The 12200-nt window shown below is 37.1% G+C and overlaps 1 protein-coding gene across 2 annotated transcripts in view; it reads right to left on the reverse strand.

The window, feature by feature from the left end:
- The window catches only part of MACROD2 (mono-ADP ribosylhydrolase 2), a 902990-nt gene that overhangs the window by 624995 nt on the left and 265795 nt on the right, over positions 1-12200 (reverse strand). For both annotated transcript variants that reach the window (XM_032994762.2, XM_032994761.2), the window contains exon 5: positions 6199-6315. In XM_032994762.2, coding sequence (XP_032850653.2) covers positions 6199-6315 — 117 coding nt within the window. The remainder of the gene's footprint in view (positions 1-6198; positions 6316-12200) is intronic.

A 12200-nucleotide genomic window follows, 5' to 3' on the forward strand; every position in this document is an offset into this window, starting at 1 on the left:
CTCACGCTGGAAGATTCCTGCGGATTCGTAACCACACATTTCAACTGGTAGCTACAGCACCTGTCCCTTTTCTACCCGAACTGATGACAGGCCCTGAGCAGACTTGGAAGAGAACGAGATGTTTGAACTTGTTTAATTGAAGTTGATAAATGCATTCCCAAACATTCCCCACGAGTCCTAACTTCTCCCTTTGTGTGTGCATGGTGGGCCGGGGTGGGGGGGGGGGGGAGGTTGTACAGAAGGTAGAGACAAGCCATAAAGCTTTACAATATACCATAAAACCCTCTCTAAAATCTAAGCAGGTTTTAGGACCAAAGGAGTAATCATTAATATATCCTTTCCAACACATTTACAGCATATGCGATGCATGCTATTGTTAATGGTGAATACAGCAGGCCATTAAGATGACTGGAGCCAATTAGACCAAATTAAAACACAATAAAGACATCACTGCACTTATTTTCAAAATGGTCATAAAATACATAAATTGAGCTTATAAAAAATCCTCTGAAACCTAGACACAACTCAGGAAACAAACACACAAATACGTAGTAAGTGGCTTTGTCAACCATAAAAAATATCCCAAAGAAATCTAAACAACAACAATATTGCACAAGAACAAGGGATTTGGACTTTTGATTAATATTAACTTGCTTTGCTCCATTTTAAATTTAGTTTTAAATATTTAAGCAATGATAAAGATTAAAAAATACAAAAAAGGGATAGCAAATAGCTGCTGCAGCTCAGCACTGTTTCAGGAAATACCTATCTAAAGCTTTTTCCAACTGTATCTTTTTTTCCAATAGGTGTCATGCAGTTTGGGCACAATGCTGACAATAATGTGATGCTACTCACCTAAGACAAAGAGTGTAAAGACATCCCTCCTGGAAAACCATCATAACATTTATAAAGTTTCAATTATATTAATCTTGGAGTCATCCTATGTTTATCAGCAGCCTTCTTCACCTGTAATTTCATCAAACTTCCGTCTAATTATCAATCTGGTGGCACACTTAACTATTTAAAATTAATTGTGGGAGAAAATCAAGGACCTTGACCAGCTGGGAGTTAGTAGCCAAGTTAGCTTTCTCTAAGCAACATTCTCTTGTCCGCATATTGCTCAATTTTAACACCTTCCTTTTCGATTCCCAGACTTACCTCTTCCCAGAACAAATAGGGAGGTACCAAACCAAAAACAGTCATGCAAAGATGATGTTCTTCTGCACATCAGAACCATGCAGAAGAAAGCACCTCTCCGACTCTTGCACGTCAGAACTTTAGAATAATTTGAAAAAAAAAAATTATGTATTATTGTATCAAACAAGGTTTTAAAAGTACCTAAACCAACAAAGTTCTTCGCAGAATCCTGGAAATTCAGATAATATGCTTGAATATTACGTCCCATTTTTCCAGCTGATCAGTTCATGAGTACTAGAGTAGCTTTGGAGTTCTGTTTCTGCATTATCAACCTTTTAATTACAGCTCTGTAAGCGATCTCCAAGAAAATAAAGAGAGATTTAAAATCACTACACTTACAGCCTTACTTTAAAATAATACCATCCAAATATTCATATTTTGCAAATTATGTCTATATAATAGAAGCACACTTTTTAATCTCTACTTTTTAATCTCCACTTTTTAATCTGATTAAACAAATTTAAAGGCTGATTTCTCCAACTGTGTTTAATACTAGCACTCCTCCTAACTACTTATTTCACAGCAGGAACTGTCTTTGAGAGCACATTCACATTATTACTCCAGACTGATCTACAGAGTGACTTTCGACCAGAAGTCTATGATATATATGGTATTTCCTAAAGGACATTGTTTAAAGTACTAAAAATATCAAGCAAACAGAAAAAATTATTCTAAATATTATAGCTTATTAACAACATAAAACAATGTATTAGAAACTGCCTAGCATTTCCGGCAAGGTACCTCCACTGAAAGTCCACCTTTCACATTTAATTTACCGATGGTTGGCTCTATCCCATATTAGAGGCTGTAAGATTTTATTTTCCTAGGTTTAGAGGTTTTATTATCAAACACTTTTTCAGAAAAAGAAAGAAGTTATTACTAGACATATTAACAATAGAAAAAAGTTAGTTTGGGGGTCGTTTCCTGCCAAGGTCAGGATACCACCTACCTGTGTAGGATGTCACCTTGCCTTCAATGGGTTGTAAGCCCGTTAAATTCCTTGCAGAACGGAACTGTATTTTCTAATGTGTTCTGACAGGATCTTTTTTTTTATAGTGAACCTCTGCAAGCAGATAACAAGTCACGAGGCTGTTATGAACCCTTGGTTCCAGCCATAAACACAATTTACATTCAGACCATTTTCTGCCAGTAGAGCCAAGTGAGACTATTAATCAAATGAGAAAGAAAACAAGCATTTGTAGAGCTTTAAACAGATACTGTTCATCTGTTATTTAAAGCATGATGGTATCGGAGTACTGCTCAATGTTTGAAGACCAGTTGTACAATATTTAGAGTGAACTTTTCTTTAAAAGGAACAACAATATGAAATACAGAAGTTAAGTAATTGATGATCGGCTAGGAGAGCATTAAAGGAAAATATCTCAGAGCAAAAAGAACTGCCTTTTTCAGCCCTCTGAATCACTACGAAAACTTGGGTGCATAGGTGTTTGCTGAAAAAACAACAATAGATGACATCAACCAAATTATGTATGCAGCAAATAACTCAGTTGGCATTTGGGGGGGGCTTTGTGTAGGCTTTTGCAGCAGAGAAGGCAGATGGTGATTACACTCACTTCTGTAAAACTGTACTGAACGTTACATTAACTGGTAATTAGAAAACTCAATTTGATTTCACTGCTATTTTCATACAGCCTATTTTTTGGCATTCAAAAGTATGTATCTTGAAAAGTTCATAAAGCAACATCTCTAGGCTACAGACATGTTAATCTTGGCCTGTTCACACTGTGAGGATAAAAGGATAAGGAAAAGACTGAACTATTTTATGTATTCTCTCCCTGAACATTTACTGTTACTTGTGTATTTCACAAACTGATCTCTGACTCGGATGCAACAAGAACAAATCACAGAAAGCTAGTCTATACCCTAAATCTTTGCATTTTTCAATCAGACATTATTTTTCAATTTTTCCTTTCTGAAGGAATTATTTATCAAACCAGTTCTTATTTAACCTAAGTAAATACAGCAAAGTATTCAATAAAAATACAATAGATCGTAAAAGAGATTGTCCAGAGTGTTTTTTATTTACCAACTACCAGCTTCCTAACAAAGCATACCTTCCCTTCAAATGACCAATTTCATTCCAACTTTCTCCTAGTTGTCTACAAGACAAAGCAATGTGCCGCATGATCTTTGAATACTAAATCTTCTTTAACATGGAGCCCTCTGCTTAAGCCCAAATCCTGCACCATAGAGCACACATGCAGGCTGCTCCATCCCAGAGCAGCTTTGCTGATTTCAGCAAACTGCTTCCAAGCAAAGCATTTCAGGATCAAGAACTAGAGATGGGAAAATCCCAGAGGTAGGAAATACGATTGTAATGTTTAAAATTCTGTTAAATAACAAAAATATAACAATTCATCATGTTGCAAAGTGCATTTCACTTTTACTATCATTATTCATCCAACTACAATCACGAGAGGACCAGAGACAATCAAATAATCATTGCACTACTCAAATTGTTAATGGATTATTGTGGTTGGTCTCCTACATACAAATAGATACATGAAACGCAAACTCACTGTGAAAGCTGGCGGTTATCCATCCACCTATAACCTTCAACAAATTGCTGACACACAAAATTGCATCACAGTGGATCTGGATGGGGATGTCCAGACCTCCCGTCACGTTGCTGCTCTCATCACAAAAATCAAATGTGAAATAGTTTCCACAGTTAAATTGGCATACTATTATGACAAAGTGACACAGAGTGAAAGAAGATATCCAGTGGCTCTATAGCTCTTTGAAATATGAAAACAGAGTCTTGATTGTTTCATCGCTTTCAGATGAATGGTCTAAAAGATACAATAATTTAATGAGCCTACAACCAAAAGCTTCTAAAGGGAAAAGTAAAAGAAAACAACAGCTGGTGAACACAAATATGTATTAAGGAAAAAAATCTAAGAAATCAAGAGTATCAAGATGAGGGGTAACTGTTTTAAACTGAAAGAGGGTGGATTTGGGTGAGATCTAAGGCAGAAATCCTTCCCTGTGCGGGGGGTGAGGCGCTGGCCCAGGGTGCCCAGAGCAGCTGTGGGTGCCCCCTCCCTGGAAGGGTTCCAGGCCAGGTTGGACGGGGCTGGGAGCCCCCTGGGCTGGGGGAAGGGGGCCCTGCCCGGGGCAGGGGGGGGCACTGGATGGTCTGTAAGGTCCCTTCCAACCCAAACCATTCTAGGATTCTATGATCTAATTCTCAGCCACTGCACACAAAGTGTTTATTTCCCTCCCTGTGCCCATTTGTCAGTTAATGTATCCTTTCCACCTCTCATGTTGATGCATGATCAAATACAAATAGATGTGTCTATGATGCAATTTCAGTTTCTGAAAATATTGATTAAGCAGAATATTGACTTTTCTCTATGTCTGGTTACAGGTTTTATTTCCAACTGCAAGTGATAATGGGTTTTCTCATTGTTTTGTTTATTATTTCTACATAAAGAACAAAACAAAAAATTTTCCTATAATCTTCAAAGAGGATCCCACTCTACAAACCTAACTTAAGAAAACTCCTATAAAATTTAAAGGAAGGTGACATCTCAGACATCAGACTTCTTTGTCTTCTCTTTCAAACACCATTCAGTGCTCTTCGCCTTGGTAACTTGTATTTAATTTCTCTTATTAAAATATACGGAATTATGCACCTATGGATGAGCAGCTTTTCTGTACCTCCCAAGATTACTTTTTTTTTAAAAGAGGAAGAATTAAACATCAAAAATCCCCAGTAGAGTCAATTACAATGTGTTAACTAACAAGCCCATCTGTTTTACAGGAATCTGGTGAAGAATTCGACCACATACAAACCCAACATAACTACCACGTTAAATCTTCCTCAACTATTTCCCTGAACTCTAGTCAAATTAACCTTTCATAAATAATCATTAACATGTGGTAAAACTATGTATAAAATACAGCAAAGTTTTCCCATATATAGCAATTATTATTGTCAAGGAAATAATTGGCAGATCTCATCATTATCGTAGAAGGTTCCAGCAAATGACTGGGAACACAATTTTCTTCTTTACGTAAGGCATTAATGGCCACAGGAACCTAAAAATATACCTACTACTGCAGTAAGCATTTGATTTTGCAGGAAAAAATGTGTAGAATAAATTAAGAGATAAGATCTAAATGTTTTTGAATGAGCCATGTTCCTAGTGCAGACTGCATATAAGAAAAGAGATCTTCAATTCTAGTTATGTGCTGTTCCTAAAGCTTTCTTGGTATCTGTATCATCATACCTTCATATGCTATTCTGTAAGATCCTAACTTGCAGAGATTTCCTACATTTTATTCTTACATAATAGACTGGCCTACCAACGTGCTGTCAACATGTTAGTTTTTTCCAAGACAAGCTCAATATCTACACAACAAGGTCAAATAGCCATCTTCCTTTTTTAAATAGGATGGGAATTTTGACAATTCCAATTTCAAAGTGCAAAAACTTTCCAGCACTGAGCTGCACTGTCGAAAGCTAAAGTGTGACAGATGCCTTCACAGTAATTGCCAATCAGCCTCTACGTAGCAGCTGAAAACACAATACATCACTTTGATCTCCTCAGCTCTCAAAGTATTCACAATCAAGGAATCTGCATGAAGAATATGAAATACGCAACATTTCCAAAAACTGTCTCTGTGGAACTTGAATATGATAATGTATATTTTATTCATACTTCATAAAGCATTTCCAATCCTTTATTATGCATATGAAAGTATATGTTTTAGCTTGCAAAAAATAAACATGAAGGATGCTCTGTATTTTAGAGATACGTATGTTTTCATCAGATAACATAGGTTAAAAAATCATTTAGAAAAGCCTGAATTGCTTTGAGGGGAAGACATTATTACAGAACATGCTTAATTAAGTCCCACTGCTAATTTTGTAAAATGAATACCTCATTGAATTAGACTACAGGGAAATAAAGCACACATACCAGCTCGATGTGCTTAAAACAAAAAGAAAACGCTGAGAAAGGGTTGACTTACATTTTGCAGGTAGGTCATATCCACACGTAATTTTTGCTTGTCCAGTCTCACAGCCACTCAGGTTGCGGCATTCAGCAACTAAGCAGGGTCCAGCAGCTCTGTGTATACAGCCATCCACTACAAAAGCAAACCCAGGAACTTTTATTTATTAAAAGCCAGTCTTTGTATTGCCTTCAGACAAGTATTTGGTCACAAACATTTACTGATTATTTTCACATTCACAGCACAGACCTACTGATCTATAAGTAAATCTCCAAATATATACACTTTTTTCCACCAGAATTAGGCAGTGTGTTTATTAAAAAAATAATATTTAGTCAACTTCTCCTAACTGAAAACACCTAGATTAGCTAAAGCACAATTAAAATTTCAATATTTTAAAAGGGTCATCTTCAAGGCTTTAAGAAATTCTCACTACAGATTATGAAAACAAATCTGATTCCCAGCTAAACGCCAAACTCTCTGTTACTATATACCTCTGATACTTCTCCAATTATGCACACTGTTTAATGTCACCATCCTATTAATGCCTCGTATAAAAACTCTAATAAATAATGCATATGGATTTGAAATATAAAAAATACCTTGTTTTGTCCTTTTTTCTTTCTTTTTTACATTTTTAAATTTTGCATTGTTCAGGCAATAGTTTGGAGTTAATTAAATAATAATTACTAAAGGTTGCAATTGCAGCTAAGTATGCACAAAAATTAGTAGAGTGCATAGATCTTATTACACTCGGGAACCAGCAAGAGAACAGTAGCAGCAGCAAAGAATAAAAAAAGGCTGCTGGCACAGCATTTCTGCCCTCTCAACATGCAATCAAAGAAATCATTTACTGTAATTATGGCAAAAAGTTTAAGAAAAAGGAAACCCCCCAAAAAAAAAAAAAAAGAAAGGAAATACTCTGTGCATGAATATATTAACTACAGTAAGGCCCTAAGTCAGCAGCAATGATGAAGTTGAACTGTGAGAAATAATCACCATATAGACTGCAATATCAACTCGAAGAAAGTAAAAAGCTGAAGTATAAAGGCTAAACAAATACTTGTGGAGAGAAGAAAGGAAGATTCTGTATGCATCTCATTCAATGTTTTATTTCAGTTTTAACCAGTTCAAAGTTCCAGCAGTTCCCAACAGCATGTTTGAAGCAGTTGAAGCAGAAAATGTTTGAAAAGCCAAATGGAGATGGGTTTTCAAGAGATGCACATGATCTGTTCAGAGCATAACCCGTGTAGGTTTCTACAGGCTAGCACAGGAAGACTTGGGCAATACAAGGCTCGGGCACTCCCGGGATGCACGGGGGCCAGCTAACTCCCTCACCCCGAGATGTTTTTCGCAGCTGGAATGGAAATGACAACCGGCCTTTCTGCATTAAGGGCATTGCTGGTTTTCCAAGGTGTTAATATTTCCCTAAAGCCACATATCCCCAAGTGGAGGGGCAGATAACATCTTATCCGAATGAAGGCACCTTCTACTAAGCTCGACTGCCTTTTCTGAGCTATTCTATGCAAGAGTTAATATTCAGATGACACAGTAAAATCGGATAAGCAGTTCCTTGTAATACTCCACACCCATCATGGACATGGTGCCACTGATTTTCAAACATCATTTTGAAATGCTTTATGTTAGATAGATAATTACAGAATCATGTGATGTTGCACTTTGAATTAAATTTTCTAAAATTATCATATTGAAAAGAATGTGGATGCCAAGCCACCAGTCAGAAGCTCGTTGTGCACTGTCTATGACAAGATGCCAAGTCTTCTTACTCTACCTTAGCTGAACTTTTAGTTTTAACTTACCCAGAATCTCTGCTCAACAGTCTTCTAGATGCTAATGCAAGAATAATATTTTATAACCTCGAGGGGAAAAAAGAATGCTTGAAATCTATCCTGTGCTCATAATATCCGATTTAATTATTTTAACTTAATTACTAAATGCTTTCCAAACCAAGCAGGATAAGTAAACCGGTATGCATTGAAACCTCAAGTATATTTTTATAAGCACCATCACCGCAATCTTTACCAACATTAATATTTCCTGAGACATTAACACAAAAACAGCACTGACGCTTAGGACTAGCACTTTCTGCAGATTCTTTACAGAGGAAGAAGCCTTTCACCTCAGGAGTACTGGACAAGGGCTCAAGTCCATGCAATTATTCCCCTGGCAGCAGATTAATCATTTCCACTCTGAGCTCCTTCTTGTCCCTAACAAGTAGGCACCCTCCCTTCAGCAGTGTCTGTACAATGATTTGTTCAGCTACCCTCTCAAGCAAATCATCTGGAAAAATCAACCTCTTTTCTCCCAAACAACATTCATTTTAACCCAAGTCCAGCTCAGAGAACAGCCAAACAACAGAGCCCACAAAAAAGAAATACTGCTTCTGGCAGGGAGGTAGAAGCACAAATTCGTCACTACTTCTAAATCTGTAACGTATTAACATATCCGATATATTAACATACCACATCGCCAGATCAGCTGTGATGGCCAACACACAGGCGGTCCCAGCTCCCCATCTGTAAACCACCTCATGATGGAAGGAAGCAGCATGCTCTTAATGCACATACAGCTACGATACAGATGGGCTATCACTAGTTTCCTGGAGCCGGTTCCACACGGGTCCATGCCCAGTCTTTATAATCAAAGCAGCCTCCAGAAAGATGAAAACGTAATTGAAAAAAATTAAATTCTTAATGGAGGAAAATCAATTCTATCATACCCAGTCTTGACATATGACAAGGCAAATGGAAGACATCTGCCAAAACCAAATAAGATGGTGTGTATCCTTTCCTTAGAAAGGTGGCATAACAGAAAATGATTGAATACTCTAGACAGGCATGGATGGAAACGTAGATATTAGCATTTGATATACTTCAGTGACTGATGACACGGAAGAATGAAGGGGGGGTGGGGGGCGCAACCACCACCAAAAAAACAGCCAAACAAAAAAACATAATAAAAAAACACACCAAGCCACCCACGATTTTCTGAATAACCTCTTTTTTCTACCATACATTAAATACTTGAGCAGAGATGACCTCTGATCTATGTACGCATTTTCCATTTAATAACATAACTCAATAAATCATGCTAGAAATATTTCATATTTCCAGTAATGTATACAATCTATAACACAAGTTTGATAATACTTAAGACAAAAACCCAAGCAGTGAAATATCTTGCCAAATATGAGCATTCTGCACAACATAAAGAAAAAATTGGCAAAGGTAGAGTAGATTAGCAAATCTAAATGTGATACTTCAGCCTCTGCTAAAACATGTCTTAGCTGTATTAATTCAAAAAAGCATGGAACGGGCATGCTCAAAACATTTACGTGAGATATTTTGTTTTCGGGAAGTGTGCACTGACTAGTAATGTAAGTGCACAGAGAAGTAGGCATTGTTAACATGGAAACTTTATGGAAATTACAGATAACAGCAACAACCTCAGGAGGGAAAAATGATGGCCGAGGATATATTGTTATTGTGTAGTAAGGAGGAAGAGATTTACATGATAATAATGGCATGCTGCCAAATTACTTTTATAGGAAAGAGAAGAATCTCTGATATATTGGTTTCAGATACTTCATGTGTATCACTACTTTGATATACAGATGCTCATCTGCATTTTTCAAAACAGATCTGGAAAATGTTAAAGCATATCCCACTGTTTCTTTCCTGGAATTTCTTTGTGAAACTGGCTGAAAAACCTAGGCACTTATGGTCAAAATCATTTGCATCATGTGACAGTGATAAGGAATTAGGTATTATCACTGTTTTCTACAACCAATGAAAAATGTCATTCTACTTCAAAGCTATCCCTCTGCTTCACAGTATGCCTTTTTTCTACAGGCTGCCCCTTTCCTGTCCAGGTTTATGGAAATCACATACATACTTTGGGTCATTTATATACTCAAGGGACCTGCCATTTCACAGCTATGGGAAAGATGTGGGAAAATCCCACAGACAAAACTATCAATCATAACTGACAAGAAATCCCATCTCCTGTCTGCATGCTGATTAACTGGCATTTCTGAGTACTGGTAACACTTGAAGGTACTAAAGACAGGGCTGCTAACCACCCTTACTGATACTGTGCTTCTTGATATGAGTCCCATGCTTACAAACCAAGCTATTTCTAAGGATTTTTGAAAGCATTAATACTAAATGAGTCCTGCCCAGGGCCACCAGCAAGGCAGCAAATATCCACAGGATGGTGTCTCTTCTCTTCGGCATTCCCCTCCCCACAAGCAGGCTGCTACGCTGCCTAACGCTCCCCACAATCTACTCTGGGTTAAAATAAAAGCTTTGAAAAAAACACAGAACACTTCTGCTTTCAGATGACTGCAAAGACTTAAAAGCAAGTCAACTTGTCTTTTGAAATGTGATGCCATTATTCACTGCACTGTCAGACGTGGAGACCCCATACAAATGAGGTTTCTATATTCAGCGTTTCATCATGGCTTGGCTGGGCGAGAACGTGGAAGGGGTGTCTTAGTTTTGAAGACCTACCTACATGAACTGTATTTTGAGGGCTGAAGAACAGCTCAAGGAGCTTGAGATTTAGCTCTGTAGTTCAAGTCGTTCATGCTTGCATAAAGCTATTAAAAGTACTACTCCGACATTTTTCCATTAAAAATAATATTAGCAATTTCATTGCATGCATCCATAAGTTTTAGGAGCCACTAGGGACAGCACTTTGTTCTCCCAACAATTCAGAAGAAGCTTTTAATGAAGGAAAACTCTTTTCAAAGTTACTGCAGTGAATTGGTTGCACGAAGAAGCCACCTGGAAATAATTGCTTACAATACATGGACAAAATCAAGTATCAAAATAAAACTCCAAGGCAAAATGACAGTGGACTAAAAACAGTGCATCAAAAATACAGAAGTCTTTGACATCTTTCTCACTGCACACTAAAGGATGATAAACAGTTAAATCCTTATTTCATTTCTTACAAAGCAACTCTATTTGTCCTCCAGAATTAAAGGGTTAAAGTTATATAGTAAAAACTAGCTAATTTACTGATGTACAATATAGAATAAACCTATTTCTTATAGAAAATCTCTTAAAATTACAAATGAAGCAAAAGCACAGGAAACAGAGAATTAAGGGTATCATGGGATTGCTCAAAAAAAAAAAAAAATAACCTCAGCAAAACTAGCCTTGCAGTGCAGATGGTAATAAAAAAGGGCAAGGTAATCAAACACCACAGCAAAAAAAAATACAAATTCCCCTAGGAATAATAAGGCCCAAACTTCTTCTGTGACCTTGTATGTCAGTCTGGATAAATTGAAGTTATGATGTCAACAACATATGCAGATTTATCATGTTATATTTCAAGAATCTATACATTCATTTTTCCATAGTAATTCCTGTTCTCTGGTGCTTTTCCAGATTTTCATTTCTCATTTTCACTAGGAAATTCAGGAGATTTACTTCTTTAAGAAAGTTAACTGCGCATGATTTATCTATGAAGTGGTACTGTTCTTCCACATGGCAAATGCCAGGAGTGAATAAAAACAGTAAAATGTCATTATATCAGATATATTGCTAGGGACTATTGCTAGAGGAAGCTGTTTTGCCCAGACTGTACCACACCTCTGTGGACCTTTCAAAAATGCAGATTGCAAAAACATGTGTGGAAACCAGAAAAACAGAAGAAAAAAGAACAAACAAACAAACAAACAAAAAACCAACAGGCCCCCAAAACCGCAAAAAAACAATAAACCAACTGACAACCAAAAGCAACCTCATGCTGCACAACTGGTGAGGTACCTCTAGGAAGTTCATTGGAATCAAGTGCTACCAAAGTTGCAACTGCACCTCTGAGACCAATGTCAAGGGGAAATAAATCCTGCCTGGCAAGAGACAACAGCTGCTAGTCTTATGAACAAAGGTGGGGATCTTAAAAAGATTACAACACAGATGCCAGTCAGTTGCTGCTGCTAGAAACGGCAGTTTGTATTACTGAGATGGCCTCTGCCATTGGGAAGTTTA

This window comes from Tyto alba, unplaced genomic scaffold (genome assembly GCF_018691265.1).
Source record: "Tyto alba isolate M040663 unplaced genomic scaffold, T.alba_DEE_v4.0 Super-Scaffold_16, whole genome shotgun sequence".
In the NCBI taxonomy this organism is placed as follows: domain Eukaryota; kingdom Metazoa; phylum Chordata; class Aves; order Strigiformes; family Tytonidae; genus Tyto; species Tyto alba.